The sequence below is a fragment of the Camponotus vicinus genome, unplaced genomic scaffold (genome assembly GCF_025532165.1).
Source record: "Camponotus vicinus isolate PSW18456_S1 unplaced genomic scaffold, iyCamVici1.0 SCAF_4, whole genome shotgun sequence".
In the NCBI taxonomy this organism is placed as follows: Eukaryota; Metazoa; Arthropoda; class Insecta; order Hymenoptera; family Formicidae; genus Camponotus; species Camponotus vicinus.
The window spans coordinates 15249840-15275428 of record NW_028141976.1 but is presented as its reverse complement, the minus strand read 5'-3'; the positions used below and the strand labels follow the sequence as shown (position 1 = coordinate 15275428).

Genomic DNA, 25589 nt, shown 5'->3' with positions numbered 1-25589 from the left:
CGTAAATTTCTAATTTCTTATCCTGCAATGGACAAGATGCTCACTTTTATTACTCGCTATTACAGCAATATGCAACATCCTAGTATGCACTCAAACGTAAACTACGTGCTTCAGTATTTCAGATGGTTCAGATAAATATGTAGCAGAATGTAGGTTTTAGTGCAGTCCGCGATGCTCTGTGATAAGTGTAAGATGCTTTGATGAAGAAAGCAATCGATGAAAGAGATTTAGAAGAGATTTTTGTGGCGTAATGGAATTAAAAAGCGGATAGAGTGAAGTGAAACAAAATAATATAGTTTTTAAAATCTGTCAGATATCATTTCAAACATACAATTATTTGAAATTAAATAAAATATCAGTTTTAAGTTAAAAAAATAATTATTTATTTATAAAAAATTAGACAAAACACTTCAGCAAAATATAAATGTAATGTATTTTCATATAATTTTCTAGCCAATTTCAAAATTATTTTATCTACGTAAAAGATATTAATTATTTGTTAAAATATTTGAAATTTTCCAATAATTATAGTTACAATAAAATTTAAAAATATACTAATTTATACTCAAACAGAGAGAAATGTCAGTTTAGTATTGTCTAGCATAAAATGCAGTATTTTATCAGTGTTTTATCAATTATTTATAAATTGACTTTTCTCGAGATAAGAACATTCAGCAAAAATAAAATCGCGATAGTATCTAACGAGAGCCATTCATAAAATTCTTCTCAGCCCGGATGTCAGCGTAACTGAACAAATCGGATTGGTCGCAAAACGACAGCGACATGCGATTGTCGTATTTAGCAAAACTATTTCTGCCCTTGTGAAGCGTCTGATCGCAGATATGCCTGGACTTTCTCTCTCTCGCGCGGTAGAAGCACCCGCAGAAACTTCCTTATCTATGACAGTCACCTCCATCGTGTACCGTTCTACAGTATAACCTGACATATACAGGGTGACCCATTTTAACTTAGGCAGCCAAATAACTCGAAAAATAAGCAAGATAGAGAAAAATGTTTTAGACAAAAGTTGTATGGTTTCGAGGGGGCCATAAGATGGTATCATTGGTTTGACCTTGAAGAGTCATTTGAAGGTCACGTGAAGGTCACTTCAATTTTTTTAAATGGAATACCCTATATATTTTTGTACATTCTTGTAGCTTATTTCGAGAGCTTTCCAAAACACTATAATTAAGTACCTTTCCGTTAAGTACTTTTTGAGTTATGATGCTTGAAATAATTTCTTAATTTTACATAAACCGTAAAATATCTTGTAAAATATTCATTTTTCGATTATCTTACCTTAATATTTTTATGTACAAAATAATGAGAGGAATCAATTGGTGTAAAGAAAACACATAGTTGTTTTTAAGAAAAAATATGGAATTGTTAATTGCAAATTACATATTTTTTCTTCGAAACAACTATGTGTTTTCTTTACACCAATTGATTCCTCTCATTATTTTGTACATAAAACTATTAAGGTACGGTAATCGAAAAATGAATATTTTACAAGATATTTTACGGTTTATGTAAAATTAAGAAATTATTTCAAGCCTCATAACTCAAAAAGTACTTAACGAAAATGTACTTAATTATAGTGTTTTGGAAAGCTCTCGAGATGAGCTACAAGAATGTACAAAAATATATAGGATGTTCCATTTAAAAAAATTGAAGTGACCTTCACGTGACCTTCAAATGACTCTTCAAGGTCAAACCAATGATACCATCTTATGGCCCCCTCGAAACCATACAACTTTTGTCTAAAACATTTTTCTCTATCTTGCTTATTTTTCGAGTTATTTGGCTGCCTAAGTTAAAATGGGTCACCCTGTATATCGGACAATTTGGATCATAGTGTTTACCACACGCGTATATATCGCTGCCTCGCCAGTCGGAGCTCATTTTTCACGGACTGCCGATTTTCCTGACAACTGAAGCGTGCCCGACGCGGCATACACAACGTCCGGTCGGTTTGTCGTTCAGAAATCAACGGTGGATCGGTTAGTTCACGGTTGTTCGTTGCACCGTTCATTCTATCTTTCCATACTATTTGTGCTTGATGCGCGCTACCTGCGTGTCTCTCTGTCAAACTTTAATTCGAAAATTTCACACACATACAGAGTATAAAATAAAAAAAGAGCAACACGACTAACGGAAGAGATACGTGATGAGTCATAACGCTCGTCTCTTGTGAATCGCTGAGCGAGAAAAAGTGTCTGTCTATTTGGATGATTCGAGAAGACATTGCTCGGATGCTGCGTAATCTGGACAAACAACCAGTGCGTGATGATGCCATGACGATAAAATAAGATCTTCAAGGAGCGAGATCGTGGACGAAACCACGAGTAGATTCTGTGGATTTCCAGTCAAGCCCGTTCTTCATGAACGCGGGAAAAGATGCTATCGAGAGTTAATCTGGTTACGATTTTGCTGACCTTGAATTGTGTCAGCCACGCGATGGAATACTCGAAATCTCTGCAAGAAAAGCGACAAGAGGACGAGGAGAGAGCCGTCACCAGTTTCAGCAGGAAGATCCTCAGGTACATGTACAACAATGTCACGTCCGAAAGTCTTATTTCTTCAATCGATCGCATCGCCAGGGATACATTGGCTGAGATGCACGTTCAGGACGTTGATGCACAGCCTAGAAGCGAAGTAGAGGAACGAGGTAACTAATCATAATCAGCGTCATAAAGTATTTAATGGCAGAAACACTTCTATATATCCCCAACAGTTACAATACTGACTCGAAAAAATATAGTAGCAAGCATTAAGTTTGAATTGTGTCGTCTTCTGATGAAGCATGATGAACAATACCGTTGTATAACGGATTTTTTGATATCATAATATCTTTTATTACAACGTGTATGTGTATGTGTATGATATAGCTTTCATTAAATATGATGTGGCAAATATTCTTGTTTCTCGGAAATTTCAAAATATATTTTTACTTATAATAATTAATGATACTATAAAATGCTCTTTATTATACTAATTTTTAAATTTATACGTATAAGTTTTATTATCATATAATGATATTGTAAGGAACTTCATTCAATTATCTCGTAATCTAATCATTATTACATTTGCACACTGATTACATAAACTTATATATTATTTTTATTATATATTATTTAATACGGAACTTAATATTAAATAATAGTGTAGTTTTAAGAATACACATAATTCGGTGTTTCTATGATTTAATAAATTTTATATGCTCTAATAATATTGTTTGTGATAAGTTTTAGATCAAGCAAGACGTAGACGGAGAATGGACCGTACAATGTTGGCGTTGTTAATGGCATACAAGCTCAAATTCATTGCCCTGATACCAGCGATACTCGGTGGCCTGTTCCTCCTCAAGGGAACGACGCTTCTTGCGGGATTCTTCTTCGCTCTATTCGCTGCTGTTTTAGGATTAAAAGTACACTGATGATAAAGTTTAATTTTTGGATAATTTTTGGGGAGGGTGCGCATCAAGAATGCATAAAGAAGTCGGAATGACATACGACTTTATTTCGTAATAATTTACAGTCAGGTAAAACTTGTGTAATTAATCGATATTTGCTTTGAGAAAGAATGTTGAGCGCCTGTGTGCACAAAGTAACACTCAAAGCCGAATTTATAATCGCTTCTCGGGAGTCGAATGTATACATCTTGTCGAGAATGCGTCGCATCGCCAAGTATGTACTTACAAACATGGTATGTTAAGCCAAAATTATTTTTCGATGTTCTAAAGGTGAAAAAATTCTACGCGAAACAAACGATATTATATCTATTTCGATCATTAATAAATATGTTAAGTCTTTTAAAATGTTACATATATATGCGTTGTTATCATGTAATAAATAGTGATAGAGGATTAAATTATATCTTATTCGCTATATTTTAATATTCAAGTGTTTTAGTCCACTTATTCTACTGAACACACGGTTTTAGTAACGTCGATAAAAATATTCATGTATATATAAGTACTTGTCGCAAGCTATACATTCTAAAAACTCTCCCTCTCTCTCTCTTACCTTCTCTCTAAGGTTATTTTATAACTAAAATAAATATTTTTCCTCCTACACAGAGTATAATACTATAAATAAATATAAATATCGTAAGTGCTGAGAAACGACTGCAAATTCGGCTAATTAATAACGATGAAGTCTAAGTCATCTTTTTGCTCGGCTTCGAGATTGATCGCGATTCCGATTGTCAATACAAAAATAAAAATTCTTGACTGGCGCCGTTAGAAGCTCGCGTGCGTGAAAATTACTCTCTCGCTATCATTTCTCTGGATTATTTGCCGAGGCAGTCGGTAGTGGAAATACAAACACCTGCCACTGCATCTTCTTTTGCTTTATGTTCGCTCGACGCAGAGCTATTTATATTTCAGCTGTGGTTCACGCATTTTCCGCTTTTTACAGAAAATTTTTTATATTATTCTATCGAAGGACAAATTATATTATGGCTGAACCGTTAATTTAAAAAGCGAAAAATTGCGGTATAATTATTATATCAACAATCGTCTAAAAAGCGATCTAACTTCTAAAAAAAATTACACGAATGAGAGACAGTTCGCGTTTGTCAGAATTTTCTTTTCTATTTTTGATATTTTTAAGATTTTCATTATATGTTTCCTCACAATTTGTTATTTCGATATTAATGTCACTAATATATTTCATTTTTACACTCTTTCTTCCTCACAATTTATGCAGTTGCGCGTGAATGAGTATAAATTTTATAGGCGGATTGCGCAATGTATATAAAATATATCAATGTATAAATAAATAAATCTATTTCAATGTCTTGAACTGTCTCGGATATCGCGTATTATCTGTTCCTTTGCATACAGGCGTTGCTCTCTCCCAGATACCTGAAGATCTCCTCCTTTCAGTTCAGCGGTTAATCGTTTAATGCTGCATCCGCGCGCCATAAGCCAAAGTCTGAGCATATTGACGATCAGCTTCCGTCATTAATGGAATTGGTGTGCTTGCGATTCCCTTCAAACTCCTGTCCCAGCCGCCTCCTCCTTGCTGCCAGCCGCCGTGATCGTGACTCTGTTTCTGGCTCAATAATTTCTTCAATCCGATAATCAACGACAACACCAAGGCGATCTTGCTGATGATGAGCGCTTTGCCAGCCAGGAGAAAAAGTACGCCCATAGCGATGGGAACTAGCGCAGCGAGCTTCATCGCCATTCCCATCATCATCATACCCATCATCTTCTTCATCTTCCCGCGACCTTCTTCGACGCTCCGTTTTAAATCACCGGAAGTCGTCTTTGGTAAGCTGATCTGCACGTTGAAGCTGTTCAACAGCGCAGCTATGCGCTCGAACAAAATATCGTTGAGGATCTCGTCGGTGGCACCTCCGCTGGTTCTCGCCAAGGTCTTCTCCAGATCGACGCCCTTTGAGCTATCGTTCGCCAAGGACGCGACTCTGACCAGCTCGAGATTGTCGCCGATCGGTAAGGTCTGTATACGACCAAGTCTCTCGAAGAAGGTGATCGCCTTTTTCTTCAAACATGGCGATATGGCCAAATTCCGATGCTCGCACTCTTCGTAGACGCGATAAAGAGCACGGTATCCTCGCTCAAGGAATCCGTCGTCCTCGTCGGCGTGAATAGTTGCACTGCATACTAACAAGAGCAGCACGCACTTCGATAAATTCTTAATCGCCGGCATCCTGGATCTGAACGTTTGGTTTCCCAAAACTCGCGAGTGCTTGATTGGACAACAAAAAGTTGGAAGACTATCACAGACACCTCGTTTTCGTCGGGCTCACACGGGACACGCGACTCGAAATTCGCAACCGGAGATACTACAAGAGGTTGCGCGCACCCACGTGCTGAATGATCCTCGACTAGAGAGAACTGGCGCCAGGACGAAGTCGCCGGACCGATATATACCAGCGTGGAGCCATCCATCTAGATGCCATCCTTCACGAAGGGGGTGAAGGTATCTCTCTCTGGTATAAACGAACGGATGTGCCGGTGCACGTGACGACGCGACCTTACACTGTATGAGTGGATGATCCTCTTCTCTCCTCTTCGCGAGCTCTCGTCCTTTCATCCTCTTCTTTCTCTGTCAGCGCGCTAGACAGCTGCTATCGCGGCGCGGGGGACGGGATAAAAATTCTCATGATGGTGGTGCGCCAAGAGCATGTAACCTTTCTTGACACAGAGACCCACTCGCGCTTCGAGATCGACATCGTTGTTGAACAGCCGCCACGCGATTCGTTCATTAAATTTCGCCATGGCGACTGTGTACATACACCGCAGAAGAACCGTGTATATAGGTTTCCTGCGCGATGTTTGTATGCAATCGCATCGAGATCGCGTATCTCGCGCGGGAGGAAAGGCAACGTCGGGATGAGACCAGAGGGGATTATCGTGGATTTCATTGGCAACGTACCTGGCACCGTGATCTCCTTGACCTCCGCATAACGTGAGGATGCTAGAAACTAGTTCCAAGTTGCGAGCAGCCTCCGTGACCTTCCTATCGCTTCCCCTGCGGCGCGAAATGGGTAAGAAATTATCAACATGGATGATCTACTTTCCCTGAATCTGTGTATCATTCTCATTATACGGTATTTGTGGAATTAACAACAATAATAAATCGATTTCATATTTATGCTAAATGTAGCGAATCGTTGCGAATGCTTCTTCGACTGCTTTTTTTATCAGCTAGCTTTTAATTATCATTCCAAATAAGTTCAGATAAATGTAATGAAATAATTACTATAAATAGAGAAATTATTTTTGCTAATTATTTCTTTAATTAGATATGTTCTTACAGGAGAGGTATACTTTATTCCAGATTTATAGTAGTATTTATTGATAGCAAGATGTGAAACAAGCGTAACACAGGTAACTTTGTAATTATGCAATTATACTGCGTTACGTAACAATAAATTTACAATTGTATTACGTCTCACTTTTGCACAAATTACATTTTGATTGCATACATCTTGTATATAATCATCAAGATGTGTTACATAAATCAGCTCACTTTCGGTGCAATAAATAGAAATTATAATATTAATGCAAATGGAAATTATTAACGAATTTTACGAGTATTGAAGATGGATACCTTATAGCACATAATTAGCTAATGTACTTAATTGTTATCAATCTTAACGTACATTCGTATATTAATTGCAGTTAAAACACTCATTATATTGTTTTCATATCAATTTATAATTATTAAAAGATCAATAACATTTTCAAATAATTAAAGAATAATTTTTAGTAATTGTACACAAATTTTTTTATAAAATAAATAATTACTTCGGTATATTTAATAGAAATAAACGCATTATATTTCTTTTAACAGATCGACGTGAATTGTAAAGATGAAAAATGCGAGCGCATCCTCCGAGTAGAAAAGCATAGCGTTCGAAAAGATTAATAACGTGTGTAAACTCGCAACATGAGATCGCCGGATGTATTTTCTTGTTGTATCACGCTTCGTTAGGAGCGCGAAGCTGAGCGCTCGACGCACCAGCGACACACTCAATCGAGGTTAGCGCATCTCTAATGCGACAACAGCCAACGATGCATCTTCTATGCCATGCTGTTACCTACTTCGCGATTATCCCATAGTCAGTGCCACGGGCCCACATAGATGGTGTTTAACTGTATTAAGGCCCGTGCCACATTCTAAACGCGCAGTTACATTCTCACGAACGGCGCGAAAAATGGATTCTGCCCGCAACGAGCCTACGCACGGTTGGGTCCCATTATTATTTTTGTAATTATCCGACACCGCTCAAATTTTAAGTCGCAAACGCGCTGGACTTTCGATTGTTCGCAAAAGTAGACAAGTGGGACATTTCAAAGAAAACATTTATCTTAATGACGGTACATCTATGATTCCGGTTGCCTGACGGCGTCTAATTCGCGGAAGCTTGCCGAAAGAATACTTTCTGAGTCACTATTGTATCACGACAATATACTATTCTTTCTGAGGAAAATTGAAAATTAAAATAAGTTCCACGTTTCATTGGATCTAATCCTGCTAAACCAGAATATAAATAGATAGTTTAGTCAAGTAGAAAAAGCGGCTCACGTAACAAAGATTTCATCTATGTAGGAACCTATCTATGACAAAACATAGCTTGGAATAATAAAAGTGAGGCAATAGGTTATGCCGTCATGAGTGATTTTCTCGAGAGATATTTTAGACAAGAACAGGTCGTTTCTGTTATTAGATTCAGGTCAACGATCAGCAACAGGTGGCTCTAGCGATTCACACGCGGAGGATTCCGACCTAGCTCATTACCCGATCATGCTTGTTTGCGAAAATCTAGTACGATTTAAGAGTAAAACGAGGGAACTCATACCACAATTCATAGCCTTGGAATTGATTTAATTAAAACGACACGCTGTAACGGCAGAAAATTATTCTAATAATCTCAGAATTATTCGAGGCATCACCGAGCAAAGAGAAAACAATACCAAGAAATTAAATTTATGTGAAACAAAATTTACAAATACATAAATAAAGCTATATAATAATATTGTTGAAGGTATTATTATGGTAAAAATTTATTTTGGAGAAAATGAAGGCTTGAATTATACCTCTATCAACACTGAAAATATACGAAGAATTTCAGACGCTAGATATTAAAGTACGGAAGTTGCATTCTTCGTGTCATGTTAGGATGCGTATAGCTGGTAACCTTCGGAGGCTGTAACCCTGTATATTCTGAGTAGTGAATCGAGGATGCTCGATTGGCCCAGTGGCATACAAAACACTCGTCGAAGAAAAAGATCATGCTTTTTAGACCTTATTCTCCACTTTCTGACGCGCAAGAATCGTGGGAGCTGCAACAAGTGAAAAGTGAGCTTCTCACTCACTTGGTGACAATCTACTTATCTATTTAATTTAGCTTATGCGTGCGTTTAATATATCATAATGGATAACAAAATCAGAGCAACTTTTCCATCGTAATGTAATGATTTCTCTTGTCACTTCCTGTTTGACGACATTGAAAATAATGCAATTGTAAATAACACATGTGTGAGATGAAAATTAAAATTATTTATTTGCAATTAAAATATTGTTGAAAAAATGCTGAAATGTAACATCAGTAATGATTTGACAGACTGGAAGACTTAATTAAGATTTGATTCCCATTTCTTAAATAACTGACAGATATCTTGTATCAACTCTAAAATATGCATATGTAAGATGAATAAAACATTGGTCACGGTGAATTATAATTATATATTTTGCATTACTTTCTACTTTCTTTAATAACTTTTCTATTGTCGGTCTATTTGATGTCGAAAATAACGTATCTTCCTCACGCATAAATTACGAGTCTATAACATGATATATGAATAGAAAATAAATAGTAGTAACTTGCATAAAAATAGCTACTCTGACCAACATAATCGTTGATGCTTGTTCGATCTTGAAATGAATTTAAAATTTCATCTACTTAAAACTCTCTACAGTATTCTTTTTTTTCTTCTTCACTATCTATCGATCTCACTAAGCATAAATTCAATTGAATGTTCAAAATGCGAGTCGAACTTCTATATACCACGTACATCTTCACGTACATATACATTATTCCATACTTCGGGTAGACCAACACAATGATACTGCTGCTGAAATTTATTCTTTCATTGCATTTCATGTACATTTCATGTACATTTAACATTGAAATAATTACTATTATGTATTATCTATATACGACCATCACATGCGTGTAGAAATATGCGGAATACCGGTTCTACAGCACTGGTCGGAATAATTTTATGCGCATGATGCATTTTACCATAAATGCATTCACGCTCTGTATGTCGTAACAATACTTTGCTCCGCCATTACAACTAATTGCTAGCGCCTATAAATGATGATGATCTCCACAAACCGTCAGTTCTTGTCGAACATGCTTTGGCGGCTCCTCGGATTTCTGATATTAGGCGGTTTCATCGCCATTTGTTCTTGCGAACCGGTAAACAGACAGCTTCTGCCGAAAGCTTCGGAGATAATCGAGTGTATTGATGATGACACTAACACGTGTGGAACCAATGAGACGGTTAAAACTTTCGATTCCACATCCGATCGCGAAAATCAAACACGGACCAGCAGAGAATTTACATTTAGACAAGAATTCTTAGATGACAATAACGAAGCTGAAGGTAAGAAAATAATTTTGGTATTAAATAAACTTTTAAATTCATTTACAACACAATTGATAGTAAATTTATTTGTATCTCTCATATTTCCTGAAGCAATTTTATACGGAAAAGAAAAATATTATCTCAAAAATTTCGATTAAAATACATTGTGTATTATCGTATATTAAGTAAAAAGAGAAGAAATATTTACTAATCATTTTTCTATTTTGTAAAAAATATTCATTCAAAATTATTATTAAAAAATGTATAGATGTATACTCGTTTTTATTGACTCATTATGCATAATTTTAAAAACCTTACATTTGATACATTTAGCAAAAAAAAATGAGAAATTATTAATAAAAACACTTAAGAGAATGGATGATAATTTCTTCTAACTTTTTATCAAGTACCGGATGATTTTAATCTGAATCAGTAACATATATATTAAATGAAATAATTAAATTGAAATTATATGATAACATATTAACAGAAAGCTATAAATTGGAAATTATATTTGACAAGTTATATTGACAAATTATATTGTTTATTATTTTTTTATAAATTAATACTATTTATCATAAATAATAGTATTTATTTACATATCTGGAATTATGCATGTGGAGAATGTTGGTTTACAATGTTAATCTCAATTTTGCTTAATACTATTAAAATAATTTCAATAATGTTCATATCGCGATCTTTCTTAAAGATAATATAATCGCTGATTTTTAATTTCAGTTTCTGCTCGGAAGAGAAAAGGAGGTGGCAGAATGATATTATATTTGCTGGCAGCTATGAAAGCAGCATTGATTTATGGATTGTTAAATGGAGTTGCAGCTCTCGCAGGAAAAGCAGTACTGATTGCCAAAATAGCTTTAGCAATTGCTATTGCTGCAATTTTAAAAAAACATGGTACGTAGATATGGTAGGTAAAGTAAGTTTAAATTTATAATCCAATTTTTTATACAAGTTATCATTAAAAAATGTATAGATGAATACTCGTTTTTATTGATTCATTATGCATAATTTTAAAAACTTTACATTTGATACATTTAGCAAAAAAAATGAGAAATCATTAATAAAAACACTTAAGAGAATGGATGATAATTTTTTCTAACTTTTTATCAAAATTTCACATTCGTCTGTATATTTATTATAAATTCAAAATTCTATAATCAAAAAAGTATATATAAATATACATTTGTTTTTATAATAATTTTGTAGCAAACAATTATGAAATTACAATTAAAATTACAATTAAAATTTTTAGAGAAAAAAAAATATGTGTGAAATATGTGTGAAAAAATATATTTAAAAAAACATTGCATAAAAGATGTACAAATTTGGGAAACTATATGAACCGATTTTCTTATATAAAATTCTGTTCATTTTAATTGTTTTATATAGATATAACAATTAAAATAAATAGAATTTTACACGCGCGCGCGCGTGTGTGTGCGTGTGTGTGCATGTGTGTGTGTGTGTGTAATCTTTAATAATAATATATTTTATAACGATTTTTCAAATTTGGCATATATTTTGCGACCTTTGCTGATGACAAAAATTTGGAAATACTTAAAATGTTTGTGTGTGAGATTCATTTCATGATTTTATACATATGACGGAAAGATAGATTATTAATTTAAATAAAATTTTTTACTTAACTATACTTTTTTCAGATCATGAAAGTGTTTCTTATGAAGTAGTGAAACATCCACATACTAGCTATGTACAAACCCATAGCTCAAGCGTTGATTACGATCACCGTAATGATTACGGAGATGAACGTAGTGATTATGTCTATGAACATCGAAAGCGACGACGGATTGTTTGATGAAAATAAATTTTAAGTATTCTATAATTGACAAACATATCATCAAATGAAGTATTTATAAATTATTTATTAAACTAATTTATAAAGTTATTTATACAAGGCAAATTTATTTTAACATATTTTACACTAGAATAATATTTAATATTGAAGAACAAAGGTTATCAAATTAAATATATACGTATATCAACTTAAATATATATTAGATGAATTTAGATAATAATTATCTTGTAATAGAAAATGTATATGTATATCCAAAATTATACAATATCAATGCATTGTCTTTCTAAGAATAAAAATATAGATATATTATAATAAAGAAACATGATATTAATCATAAACAATATAAAAATGAAAAATATTGTTTTATTTCTTTATAATATATTTTGAATTTGAAATAGTAGTTTTTTATAAAATGCTATATAGTGTTAAATGCAAGATATGCGAAAGAAAAGAAGACAATGTGATGTCCTGATGATGAGAGTAACACCACAGAATTCTATATATATACTATATATATTCTATATATATATACTAGACTGCTAACAAAGCCATATCTCATATGATAAGATGTGAAATAAGTTTAATTTACAATTGAGCAAAATTTATACCGGATTATTATAGAATTTGATATGATATGTCATACACACATATTTAATGTGATTATAAAAACAATTAACTATTATTATTCAATATTTAAGTATTACTATATTAACTATAACTATTCAATCTATACATATATAAGGTGTCGCAGACCACCCGTATCAGCCGAATATCTCAAAAACTGAGCGCGGCAGACAAAAATATTTCAGACAAAAGTTGTAAGGTTTCAAGTAACGCATTACATGGCGATATCAGTATGACCTTGAAGAGTGTTATCAAGGTCACGTAAAGGTCACCTTGAATTCTGTAAATGGAAACCCCAATTTTTTATTACATATTCTTGTAGCTTATCTCGAGGGCTTTCCAAAACACTATAATAAAATATTTTTCCCTCAAGTACTTTTTGAGTTATAAGGCTTGAAATCATTTCTTAATTTTACATAAACCATAAAATATCTTGTAAAATATTCATTTTTCGATTATCTTACTTTAATACTTTTATATACAAAATAATGAGAGGAATTAATTGGTGTAAAGAAAACGCATAGTTGTTTCGAAGAAAAAATATGTAATTTGCAATTAACAATTACATATTTTTAAGAAAAAAAAAAATATATATATATATATATATATATATATATATCCCAATTGTAAATGATTGCCTTGCTTCTCTAACATTAAACCTTACAACTTTTGTCTGAAATATTTTTGTCTGCCACGCTTAGTTTTTAAGATATTCGGCTGATACGGGTGGCCTGCGACACCCTGTATATATATATATATATATATATATATATATATATATATATATGTGTGTGTGTATATATATATATATATATATATATATATATATATATATATACAGCATATATATAACAGCATGTTAGAAAAGCAAGGCAATCATTTACAATATATATATATCCCAATTGTAAATGATTGCCTTGCTTCTCTAACATGCTGTTAATAGTCTAGTATAATATATAAGAGTCTGTGTTTAACATACATTTTCTCTAATTCTAATTAAATTCTATTTTTCATTAATACTAAAACCCTTTTAAATCGATTAAACCACCCCTTTCGTTTACAAATTTTTTATACACATTGTGATTTTCTATAAAATTAATAACTGTAAACGCATATTATTTTATATTTGATATTGTTTATAAGAATTGATATTGGTAATAAGAAGGTTATTTTTTATTATATTTTTCATTTTATTTTTATTTTACTTTTATTATTATAAAATAATAAAAATTAAATTATAATAACATTAAATTATGAATTTCAAATATATAATAACTTAAAAATATATAAACAAAATATCATCTCTTTTTACATTTGTGTTTTAATTAATTAATATAAATTAATATTAACGGAAAATATTAGATAAATAATCTAAAACACACGTTTAATAATTAACGACATTACGTATTGTTTATTCTTCATGAAATAATACGTTTGTGCCGAGTCAAAAAAGTAATATTACATATAATACATGTATGTATCAATTTTGCTAAATAAATAATATATAAATAATAAATATATTAAATATATAAAATAATAAATAATAATTAATATTTTCTCAAAACATTTTTTCGATGCATTAAGAAAAATGTACTACATTCGGTAACTATATCATAAAATTTTGAGTTTGTGATATAATGTCGAATATAATTCAAGTTGGTGGAACAACTTCCATTGCTCGTTGCCAGCCACCGTATCCACCACCGCCACCGCCTCCTCCATGTTCGGATGCTGTCGCATAAATTACTTCATGACCACCTCCTCCGCTTGAAAAGAGCTTTTTCAAGCCAACTATCGCGCTTAAAACTAAGGCCATTTTCGCTGTCAACAAGGCTGTACCGGCGAGGAAAGCTATTTTTCCATAAGCTAATTGCGCCATCATACCTAAACAAATAATTAATGTTTTCGTAAACAAGAAAAGTGAATTTTATATCCTAATAGGATTGATTTCAGATTTATATTAAAAATAATAAGAAATAAGAATTTTGTAATAATTCGAATTTTTATTCGTTTTAAATGTCAAAATGAGGAAACGTATAAGATAAAAATCACTTTTAGAACAGCAGACAAAGGCATTTTATTCTTTATTTAATTTTTTTATATTTACACTCTCTGACATTGATTTAAAAAAATGAGCAATATTGCTTGAAAGATTTATAAAATTAAATATTAATTAAATTTTTCATCTTTCTCTCTCTCTCTCTCTCTCTCTCTCTCTCTCTCTCCCTCTCTCCCTCTCTCTATCTCTCCCTCCCTCCCTCCCTCCCTCCCTCTCTCTCTCTCTCTCTCTCTCTCTCTCTCTCTCTTTCTCTCTTGATTATACTATTATAAGCTCTTATCAACTTTGATATTAAAATTATTTTTTAAAAATCCTTTATAAGGGAAACTTACCTGCTAATACTGCTCCTGCTACTATTAAATATCCAAAACGGCCCTTCTTTTTTCTGCCTAAAATATTATAAATTTTTATTTAAAAATTATCAATTTTTTTTAATTTTCTCTATCAATTGCGTATCCATTGCAATTTACTGCTTTAGAATGAAGCAATATTAATAATAAGATATTTTAAATTATGATATATATATATATATATATCATAATTTAAAATATCTAACTATATATATATGAGATATAGTGAGATAATAACTTTGATATAGTGAGATAATAACTTTGTCCACTTCGTACATCTGCACTATTTTTAGAGGTATGAAAAAGTTGTAATTACGAAAATTATATCAAAAGAACCATAATATTCTAATAATATTTCTTCCGTAAGTAGAGGCACTTTAGAGATTTCAAAATTATTTTTATTTTCTTAAATGAAATCATCCTAATTTTTTCATATAAACTAATTTCTCGCAATATTTTACATAAAAAGTTAAGGTAGGATAGCCAAAAATTGAATAGTATACGATATTTTATTCTTTAAGTTGACAATTTTATATAAACTACAAAACGTTTCGTAAAATATTTATTTTTCAATTATTTTACTTTAATAATTTTATATATTATTAATTATTTTTAATAATTTTATTTTTAATAATTAATAATTAATAAATTTTTATTTTTATTAATTTTAGCATAAAATAATGAAAGGACTCAATTAATAAAAATAAAAAAAACACATAATTATATTTAAAAAAATATGTCGCTGTCGTTACGAATTCATTTTTTTTCAGATAAGACAAAATTATTGCTTCACCCTGTATATATCGCAATAATCTAATTTAAAATATTCAAAATTTTGTTTGCAAAATTTTTTTAATACTATTAATTTAACAATTTATTAATAATAATTTTTGAATATGTGTACATGTTGTTACCTTCAAAAGCATTGCCTGGTATTTTTAACTTCACGCTTCTCGATGATAGATATTCATAAAATTTATTATCTAATTTCTCATCAAGACTTAATTCTGTATCATTTTCAGATGTCATCGAGTTGTAATTTCTCGCGGTCAATGCTGCATCTTTGGTAATGGAAATGTAGTCATTGATCTTATATACAGAGTTGTCTTGAGTCGCTATGGTAAGTATTTCCAAGGCATGTCGTTTGAAGCAATCGAAGGTGTTCTTCTCTTTCGTGCACCGTTCGAACAATTTCGTATATTCACTTTTAGCGGTCACTAGATTAAAGAAAATCGCAAGATGAAAGAAACGTAAAATCCAAATTGTTGAACGTCGCTTTTCCATCCTGATTGTGTCATTCACGTCGTCGATGTTTCTTTTCCAAGTGTCTTTTAGTTATCTCAAACAGAATGACCATCAGTTTTTCTTCTATTACGATTCTATCTTATTCTCTCTACTGGTCAACTGGTCAGCTAAATCTCACCGACTACTTGAAGAATCTGGTTGCATTGTGACTTATATAAGTGTGCACCCATTAGTCTCTCCTACCAAACGCATTATAATTCTTACTATACGCACCCGTATTTGATCCACGCGCTGTTTAACGCCACAACAACGGGAGAAGAGGCCCTCTCAACCAAAACAATGTCGTACAGGCTCGTAAGTAAGTATCGCTATGACCTGTATGTTAAACGATCCTTAAAACTCCGCCGCGCCAACGTTAATAGCAACATATTAGGATCACATTGGAATGCAGGTAAAACAAGCGATATTCTTTCATCTGGGCGTAACTGTACGTGCAAAATCAAAGAAACGGCTGAAGATTATTCACAGATTTATATGCACGAGTAACTTTGCTTGCCACAAAATTATGTAGAATAATTTTTTCTTATTTTCGAGGCCAATTATTTGTTTTCATTACTGATCAATTTTAATATCCAACTCTTTAAAGCACAAAAATTTTGCAACAAAAAATGTCTTGTCGCTTAATTTTATTTTTATAAAATGTGACAAAATAGTATATATAATAATAGTATATATAATAAATTAATTTTATTTTAATTATTTGCAATACAAAATTACACAAAATAATAAAAATCTGTTGGTAAAGTATGATTGACAACTATATTAAATAGATAAAATAGAATGTAAATCTCTGTGCTTGTAGTAATTTTACGATTTAAAGATAATATATGAATAACGTCCCCACCAAGCACGTTCAAGTACTAAAAAATTAAACATTTTTCATACCACTATGCTTTAAAAAGTTAATGCAGATCAAATCCCTTTTTTATCTCTTTCTCAGATGTACTTTTTTCAGATATTTAAAATAGTTTAATAATTATTATTGATTTATTTATTGTAGTAAAAAGAGCAATAAAATTTTTGATTGTTAAATTTTTAATTATAGGGACAATTGAATTATATTAATTAGAGATTGTAGAAGATTGCTGAGAGATTACAACAATATTTGCTATTAAAGAGATTGTCGAATATTGTAGATAAGAATACGAGCAATCATCCTTAATGTCAATCCATAAATATCTTCAAGAAGTATTTTACTTTGTCTTTTTTACTTTTGTTATTTTATTTTATTTTAATTAATATATTTTTTGTGTTATACATTTTGACGTAGAAAGAAATGTACATTTTTAAAAAATGCAGTGAATGAGAAGGAAATATAATTCACTATAAAAGTATACTTAGTTTACATATTTAGTTATTACATAATTATTGCAAAAAAATGGAAATTATTATATCAAGTATAAATTTTATATGTATATTATACATACAATACATGATGATTAATCAAGGCCAAGGAACTTGACGTAGCACTTAAGATACTGTTAATTCGACACAGATTACGCTCCGTGACGAGCTACATTTAGAAAAAACAGCAATTACAACAATAATGGACTTGATTAACGCTGTCCACTGTATTCAATGCATTTAATTCTCTTTCGGACGTAAGCTATTTATCATAGCAGCTCAATTCCACATCATCTTGGTGAATTCCGATTACACAGCGACATCGATTATTATAGGAGGTATTCATTATCTACTTCACTCTCCACGATTCTAATAACATAGTAGGAGTAATTATTAAGAAGAAAGCATACGTACAAACACAAGGTTTTGTCACGGTCTCTTTACCGAATAGTACTATCTCGACAGTAACATTGCCATTCCTCGTAAAGTAAATTATATTTCCGTGTAATCCACTTTTCCTAGCCGTCAAAGAAGCCTGTACTTATAAACATGCACTTTTAACAAAAGTTTCTCCTTTATATTATTATTATTATTTATTTTTCAGACTACATACGTATATATACATCTTTATTACACAAATAATTAAGCAAACAAGAAACTTTTATATCTGTTATTATATCATGCGATTCTCGCCTCAGTTAAACTTGACAGAGAGTGTTATGAACATGTGGCCATACATATATTCGCATGACCGTAAAGACACGGCAGTATTTTCCTTTATGAGTAAATGCATTTCCCGGATGTAACCATTACCGCTCCTGCGGATGGTGTAAGGTAAGATTGAAAAAGAGAATTACCGGTACAGTTAGACGACCGAAAAAAAGGATGATACAGTAATGGATCGAGACTAATGGCATCACTAAGTGAAAACACCAGGATCCCAATGACAATTCTTGGGATTCTTTGAATTAATAGACAGGTATTTGAAACTGACAGTGAATTCGCTAGAAAGATCATTGCATAATGCAGAGGAAAAAAAGTGATTTAGACATTCTGTTGTAATAATCGAATGCATCTCTTTTTTGCAATATGTTTCAAGAGATTATACGTCATATTAATAAAAACTATCTGATATAATAATATATAATAATAATAAAATAAAAGTATGATTTTTAGCAAAAGTAATAGAAGTTAAATGTTATATTATGCGATATAGTTATGTAATTTAGTTTCATGAATAAAACAAATCAATATTTATAAGAAAAAATATTATATTGTGCTATTATGTAAATCTAAATTTAATAAGAGAAATAAAGTGCTTCTTGATATGCTTGAATCAGTTTTATTACATACATGCACACATATTTTATATTTAATTATATAATTAATGGATGGTAGCGTATAAGATGTAGTAACAATATAATGATAATTTATTATAAAAAACGTACTATAATTATTCTCTCTTTTTTTATTAAAAATAAGTATTTTTTTCTTTTTTAATATTGTTTAATCATTTAAAAGTAGTATACTGATTTTTTGAAACATTTAATATTATATTCAATAAAACTAGTGACAATTTTTATCTACGCACTTATATAATGTGTAAATACTGTAAATAAAAAAATGCTTAAATTAATCGAATTATCATAAAATAAATCATATTATATCAACAAATCTAAATTCTCTACACAATTTATTTCTATGAATATCAGAAAAATTGATGAAACATTTCTTATATTTTAAAATAATTGAATGAAGTATTAGAAATAGATCTAAATTTAAATCAAAAGCAGTTATTTTAAATGTGATTTTTCTAAACATTGATAATCACAGGCCTGCGAAATTTTAAGTTTGGTTAGTTACAAAAAGCAAAATAGATGAATCTGGTAGATTTTTTTTACTCTGAAAACGAATCTAGTCGCGGTTTCTGAGTAATTTGTGGTTAAATAGTCTACAAATAGCTATTTCAATTAATTTCATGAATTTATTATGAGGAAACCTAATTTTTTGAAATATTTCTGGCTTCGTATAATATTAGTCTTCACCTTTCAAATCCACTTTCGATTGCCGCCGCACAATTTTTTTTCGCTGAGACATACAAGTTATAAGACTGATCATGCATAGTGATCCAATGAGCCATTCCAAATCCGTGTTACCGCTCTGTCTTACTACGAATTAAAATTTAGGTAAAAACATAGATTTTTGAACGCCGCCTGTCATTTTTTGAAATTAAAAATGGATCCAATATGACGATCAGAATCACAATAAAAAAATAAAATTTAGAAAAATTTATCAAAATGTGTAACAATTGTATTAGATATATTTCTACAGGACTTTTTTCGACAATCAAACCTGACAGATGTAAACCTTTTCAAATTTCAGGATGGCGGATCTAATATGGTTCTGCCATATTGGTGTCTATGTAAATTTTCTTTAACGTAAATTTTATTATAACTTACTCATACTTGTATATCTCAGCGAAAAAAAAACCGTGCAGCAGCAATCGAAAATGGATTTGAAAGGTGAAGATTAGTATTATACGATTCTGCCATTGGCAGAAATATTTCAATAAATTAGATTCTTCCATAATAAATTCATAAAATTTACCGAAATAGCCATTTTTGAATTATAAATTACTCGAAAACTTGACGTGCTTCACCTACTCTGCTTTTTGTAACTCACTCTCATAGGCCTGTGTAATTTATTCAAATTTTATTATTTATTTTTAAATCGTACGATTAATTAATTTTGAGTCCAAACAAAATTTTTTGCATTTTTTCTATTTTGCCCCGAGTCATTACTTCCTTCATAAACATTGACTACTTCTCTAATGACATGCTGATCAAAAGGAATATAATCTTGTAGCGTTTTTTTGTAAGGTCGCTGCGGATAATGATACTCATAATGTGAATGAACATCTGCTGGTATTTCATGCTCATATCCGTAAGTATGGAAGTCATTGAACGCGTTCACCGGGTAAGACGTTGCAGATGTTCCGGAAAAGAGCTTATTCCATCCTAAGAGACCACTTAGAAATAGCGCCACTTTCGTCAATAGCAAGGCCTTCTTGGTCACAATCAGCAGGAAACCAAACATAAGCGGAATTAGAGATGCCAAGTTGAATTTGAAACCCAAGAGAAATGGCAGTAATATGTGTCTGGTTAACTGTCTTCCTGAAATGATAGAAATTGCCCTTGAATTTACAACCAGTTACGTAGCCTTGGCCGTGCTGCCTACTGGAGGACGTTCTTGAAACCAGTTGGCACACGTAACGGCTTATCCAGGACAAGAACCTGAGCGTAAGGTTTGATTCTGTGCTAAGGTAACAAGACAGGTAATTCTGCATGTAACAAGCTGCAATTTTTTAAAGCAAGCATTTTGCATTCTATTTTACATAATCATTCTTTTGTAAAAGAATCTGTAATACTAATACGTAACTCCTAAATTACATTATTCACGTAGTTATTATATAAGACATAGGTACGTGAGGAATATTGAAAGAATAAATAAAAAACGAATAAAAATATATTTAAATATTTGTCTCTACGTATCTTACTATGAATAAATTTTCAGATAAAGCAAACAATAATTATGCATTTAGAACAAATTCTTTTCATAAACTCGAATCATTTTTCGACATAAAATTTCTGGGAGAAAAGGAACTTGTTTAATTGAGCAACTGAAATGGTTAATTTAAATTCGATAATATATTTAATATTGAAAGAATAAATAAAAAAAATATATTTAAATATTTGTCTTTACATATCTTACTATGAATAAATTTTCAGATAAGGCAAACAATAATTATGCATTTAGAACAAACTCTTTTCATAAACTTGAATCATTTTTCGACATAAAATTTCTGGGCAAAAAGGAACTTGTTTAATTGAGCAACTGAAATGGTTAATTTAAATTCGATAATATATTTAATATTACAATTTTTTTACCTGGACCACCAGCCTGCCTGTCGTCGAACGAAGCAGCTCTTTTGTCGAGAGCAAATTCCAGTATTCCATCTCCGTTTAACATTGGTCCGACGCGCATTTGCAGTCCAGGATATAGATTATCGAGATTCCACTTGATATTTCGGCGTTCCATCAATTTGGCGGCTGCCTTCACGATATTTCCGAAATCCTTCGGATCGTAATCTAAATCCAAAAAATCTCTGCTGTAGCCTTCCGCTCGATCCAGTCGCATCTTGCCAAACTCCAAGGTGTCCTTATCGTGCCAGGATTGTAAAGCACATAAAATACCACGATTCACGCATTCGAATGTGCTGTGTTCCTTCTTCGATAGACATGTACCGAAAGCTTCATTGAAGCTATAGGAATGTTCGTTATCCAAAGTGATATGCTCTTTGGGTTCCATGATCACTGTAAAACTCGTTGATACGAGAATAAGCAGACATAGATAACGGAATTTGTTTTTTATCCTCGACATATCAATTTGACCGCTCTTTCATTTATACAAGCGTATTCAGATTAAACGAAACATCGGACACAGAAAGTTGATAAAAAACTTGAAATAAACTAAAAAAAATTATACAGGAAGCTTTTGCACAACTAAAGTTATTCCGTTTCGGAGGGTCAAGAAACCATCAACACTATAAAATAATGTGCATTTTAAAAGCATCTAGAATTTAGCTTCTAGAATATTTTTCACGCATTTTTGAATTATCATAACATTATTTTTTTTACTGTTTTAAAATCAACAGGGCATCCTGTTTCCATCACGCCGAAAAGACGTAGAGCAATGAAGTTCCCGTAAAATACTGTTCATTCTGTACCTGTGGCTCTCCTATATAGACGACAGGGGGGCGTTCACACACGACAGAACAATTGGTTTCACTCTGAAGATTTTACAAGCAGCGAAAGTATACTTGGTTCGTATTTCGTGCGCATAATACGCTTGATACACCGGATGCATCGAGGAGAGTAATTTCCGCCAGTCGAAGAATGGAGCGTCGGAAAGATCATTATATCGTCAGATTGATGAGACAAGCTTCCTGACTGGACAAAGAAAATTGCGAGAGCGTATGTAGCGCGAATATAATTATCGAATTTGTACAATGAATCTAGGACACAAATAAAATCCAGAAGATACAATATTTGAATAAGATACTGATTAAGTTTATTTTCGGCGGATTATTTCTGTTGAGAGATACAGATTGCTGATCTTAAATGTTCTCTCGCTTTAAAATCCCCTTTTTCTATATAACTTTATTATAAAATCGTGTCTGCAAATCGCTTATCTTCTTTTTTTCGCTTTTTTCTCTAATATTTCATGTTTTTTCAGATTTTTATATTATAAAAATATTTATATATATTTTATACAATTTTTATATTAATATTTTATAATTTGATATAAAATATTAATATAAGAATGATATAAAATAGTTATATATTCGGCAAGATTCATATTTCCTGTAATGGAGGATATTTTCGTGGAATGGAAAATAAAACCAAAAACATAAATTTTTAATATTATACAAAATTACAATTTATTTATAAATAATATGATAAGTTACACATGATGATCTCAACGGGATGATCGGTATATAAATAATCATTGGATTAAATCTGGTGGTCCCGCGCGAGTATTGACTACGAGTTCGTCCCGCGTGCGATAGACACGGATAACTCTGAAAGGATACCGCACGAGTGTATGATCGAGGGGGCGTGATTTCTATCATTCTGTCAGGTTCCACTATTTTGAGATTCTCATAACCTCTGGATACCGTCTTTCGTCGTGGTGGATAAAAAATGATGAGTTCCGTCGTAAAATCATCGTAATGTACGTCGAACTTTCATCTATTGCGATTGATAGCATCTCTATCAGTTGTCGGCTTGGGTATTGTCAAGTCGTCGAGTCGCGTATGATTAAAGATGCAATCCGCACAAAAAATCCGGTAGTCGTCCTCGTTTAACAGTCGTAATTTACCTGTCCGCGTAGAATTACGTTCGATCTGGTCGTTCTTGCGTCGATAAGTCCGCGTTGTCGAGCTGAGCTTGTCGAGCGGATCCCTGAGAAGTTGAGCCACGCCTCCCTCAGGTGTGATCGCCGGGTTAAGGATGATCACTTTGGCGAATGAAGGTAGAAAGTTAGAAGGAAGAGAGGTTGTACGTGACATTGGGCTATTCAGCGGGTTTGTACGCGTTATACGCGAGATCAGAGCCGGACGCCGATCTCGCCCAGCCATGATGATCGTGGTGCACCTCGTGTCCGTAATCATGGACGGGATGAGCGACTACCTCGTAACTTTGGCTCTTGTAAGCGAGCAATTTCTGCAGAGCGATGATCAAGCTGATGACGAGGGCAATCTTGCCGATGATGAGAGCCTTAACAGCGATCAAAGCCAAAGCACCAAGGGCAATTGGGATAAGGGCAGCAGCCTTAAGTTTCAGGAGAAGAAGGATGGGCAACAGGGATTTAACAATCTTCTTCTTCTTACCACGAGCTAAAACATAAGCAAAGTTCCAAAATATAAATCTTTTGATTTTTTTTAATAATGTATATATTTAATTTTTTAATAATGTGGATGTTTAAATTTTTTCCATCTTTAATAATAAGATGTATTCTACATAGCTTATCAAAAGTATGATATGACGGAATTTTATAGTTTAAAGTGTAAAAATATTTTCATATATTTAAATAAATATTATATATGTTTTTCTTTTAATTTAATTTAATTTTACCTTCGTCAAAGGAACGGGCAACGTCTTCCGGGAGGCTTAATTCGACAGTGTGTGTAGATAAGAACTTGGCAGCTCTATCTACAAGGGCTTGATCAATTGCAGCTTCTTTGGCTTCTGTCTCAGCTGGTAAAGTATTTTCAATGTCATTAAGAGACCTTGCATTGTCAGCTCGGCTGAAAAGAAAGAAGTGTGCGCTTCATCATTTGCATAAGCGTTTCGAAATATCCTCCGACGTTCGTTAACAACTTTCTATGCTAATTTTATGACCGGACATTTAAGTCTCTTGCATAGTAAAGTAACATCGTTCATTGATTAAAATGATTAAAGTGAAAATACGGAGAGTTAATTTCAAAATTAACAGTTTATCGTTCGAATAATAAATTTATGAATTATCTCATTCTAATTATATTTCAAATAAACCCAAATTGAATCTTATAAAGGAATTAATTAATTCGATCCAATTATGCAATAATTGCTTTGTCTATGTTTTTTATATTATGATCTTATACACTTTGGCATTGTACAAAAAGTAAGACAATATTTGTAAATACAATTATTAAATCGAAATACCAAGTATTAATTCACCACACGAATCACCTGTCGCGTTTCTCACGTCTCAGTTTCACTCGATGTCGATTATCGTCGTTTTAATGCTCGATCACCGTAAAACGTAGCGATCACTATCCCGAGCAAATCCTCGCTCTGTCCCTTACCTGTTCTTAGCCTCCTCGGTCTGCACGATCTTGAATCCGTCGAAGACTTCGATGTCAGCCGAGCGGACGACTCGGTCAACATAGCGCAGAGCCTTCAACTTAAGACACACCGCGACGTTCGACTCCCCGGAACAAGAACCGTACACGTCGAGGGCTTCCTCGATGATCGAGGGCGGTGCCACTTCCGCATCCTGCGATGCCGGTGCAGCGAGGGTGGATACCACGAAGAGTGCGCCGATTATTGCCAATTTGTACATGTTGATTCTTTCCGAACTTCCGGGCAACGAAAAGAGGACCGACGAAATCGAACCGATTATTCCAACTTGTCGAAACTTGCTCTCCTTCACTTCCTCTCCTTCTCTTCTCTCTCGTCTCCCTTTTCCGTCTCTTGCACGTTAACGCTCGAACGAGTACGGCGATCGTATCGACACTGCCCGAAAGAATCACGATTGCTGCCTTTTATCCTCGTCGCGAAAGGGGCCCGCGTACGTTTTTGAAATTTTGATGGCCCCCACCGGGTGGCCCCCGCCGGG

The 25589-nt window shown here is 32.6% G+C and overlaps 6 protein-coding genes across 6 annotated transcripts; 2 read left to right on the top strand and 4 right to left on the bottom strand.

Annotated features, from left to right (window-relative positions):
- Window positions 1-1947: 1947 nt before the first annotated feature.
- LOC145970752 (uncharacterized) lies at window positions 1948-3791 on the top strand. The gene is made up of 3 exons (XM_083097674.1): window positions 1948-2000; window positions 2121-2668; window positions 3246-3791. Exons 2-3 carry the CDS (start codon window positions 2398-2400, stop codon window positions 3434-3436), a joined length of 462 nt encoding a protein of 153 aa, XP_082953800.1. The 5' UTR covers window positions 1948-2000; window positions 2121-2397; the 3' UTR covers window positions 3437-3791.
- A 1113-nt stretch (window positions 3792-4904) lies between these two features.
- On the bottom strand, window positions 4905-5678 carry Osi12 (DUF1676 domain-containing protein Osi12). The gene has a single exon (XM_083097623.1). The coding sequence runs from the start codon at window positions 5676-5678 to the stop codon at window positions 4905-4907; it is 774 nt and encodes a 257-aa protein (XP_082953749.1).
- Window positions 5679-9861: 4183 nt separating this feature from the next.
- Window positions 9862-12127, top strand: LOC145970902 (uncharacterized). The gene is made up of 3 exons (XM_083097955.1): window positions 9862-10150; window positions 10871-11044; window positions 11812-12127. Exons 1-3 carry the CDS (start codon window positions 9862-9864, stop codon window positions 11964-11966), a joined length of 618 nt encoding a protein of 205 aa, XP_082954081.1. The 3' UTR covers window positions 11967-12127.
- A 2010-nt stretch (window positions 12128-14137) lies between these two features.
- LOC145970980 (uncharacterized) lies at window positions 14138-16410 on the bottom strand. The gene is made up of 3 exons (XM_083098100.1): window positions 15914-16410; window positions 14982-15038; window positions 14138-14474 (listed from the first exon to the last, which is right to left on the bottom strand). Exons 1-3 carry the CDS (start codon window positions 16281-16283, stop codon window positions 14242-14244), a joined length of 660 nt encoding a protein of 219 aa, XP_082954226.1. The 5' UTR covers window positions 16284-16410; the 3' UTR covers window positions 14138-14241.
- Window positions 16411-20390: 3980 nt separating this feature from the next.
- Window positions 20391-23778, bottom strand: Osi10b (DUF1676 domain-containing protein Osi10b). The gene is made up of 3 exons (XM_083097519.1): window positions 23589-23778; window positions 21596-22021; window positions 20391-20821 (listed from the first exon to the last, which is right to left on the bottom strand). The coding sequence occupies exons 1-3, from the start codon at window positions 23776-23778 to the stop codon at window positions 20391-20393; spliced, it is 1047 nt and encodes a 348-aa protein (XP_082953645.1).
- Osi9 (DUF1676 domain-containing protein Osi9) lies at window positions 23181-25470 on the bottom strand. The gene is made up of 3 exons (XM_083096796.1): window positions 25057-25470; window positions 24344-24516; window positions 23181-24105 (listed from the first exon to the last, which is right to left on the bottom strand). The coding sequence occupies exons 1-3, from the start codon at window positions 25311-25313 to the stop codon at window positions 23783-23785; spliced, it is 753 nt and encodes a 250-aa protein (XP_082952922.1). The 5' UTR covers window positions 25314-25470; the 3' UTR covers window positions 23181-23782.
- Window positions 25471-25589: the final 119 nt, after the last annotated feature.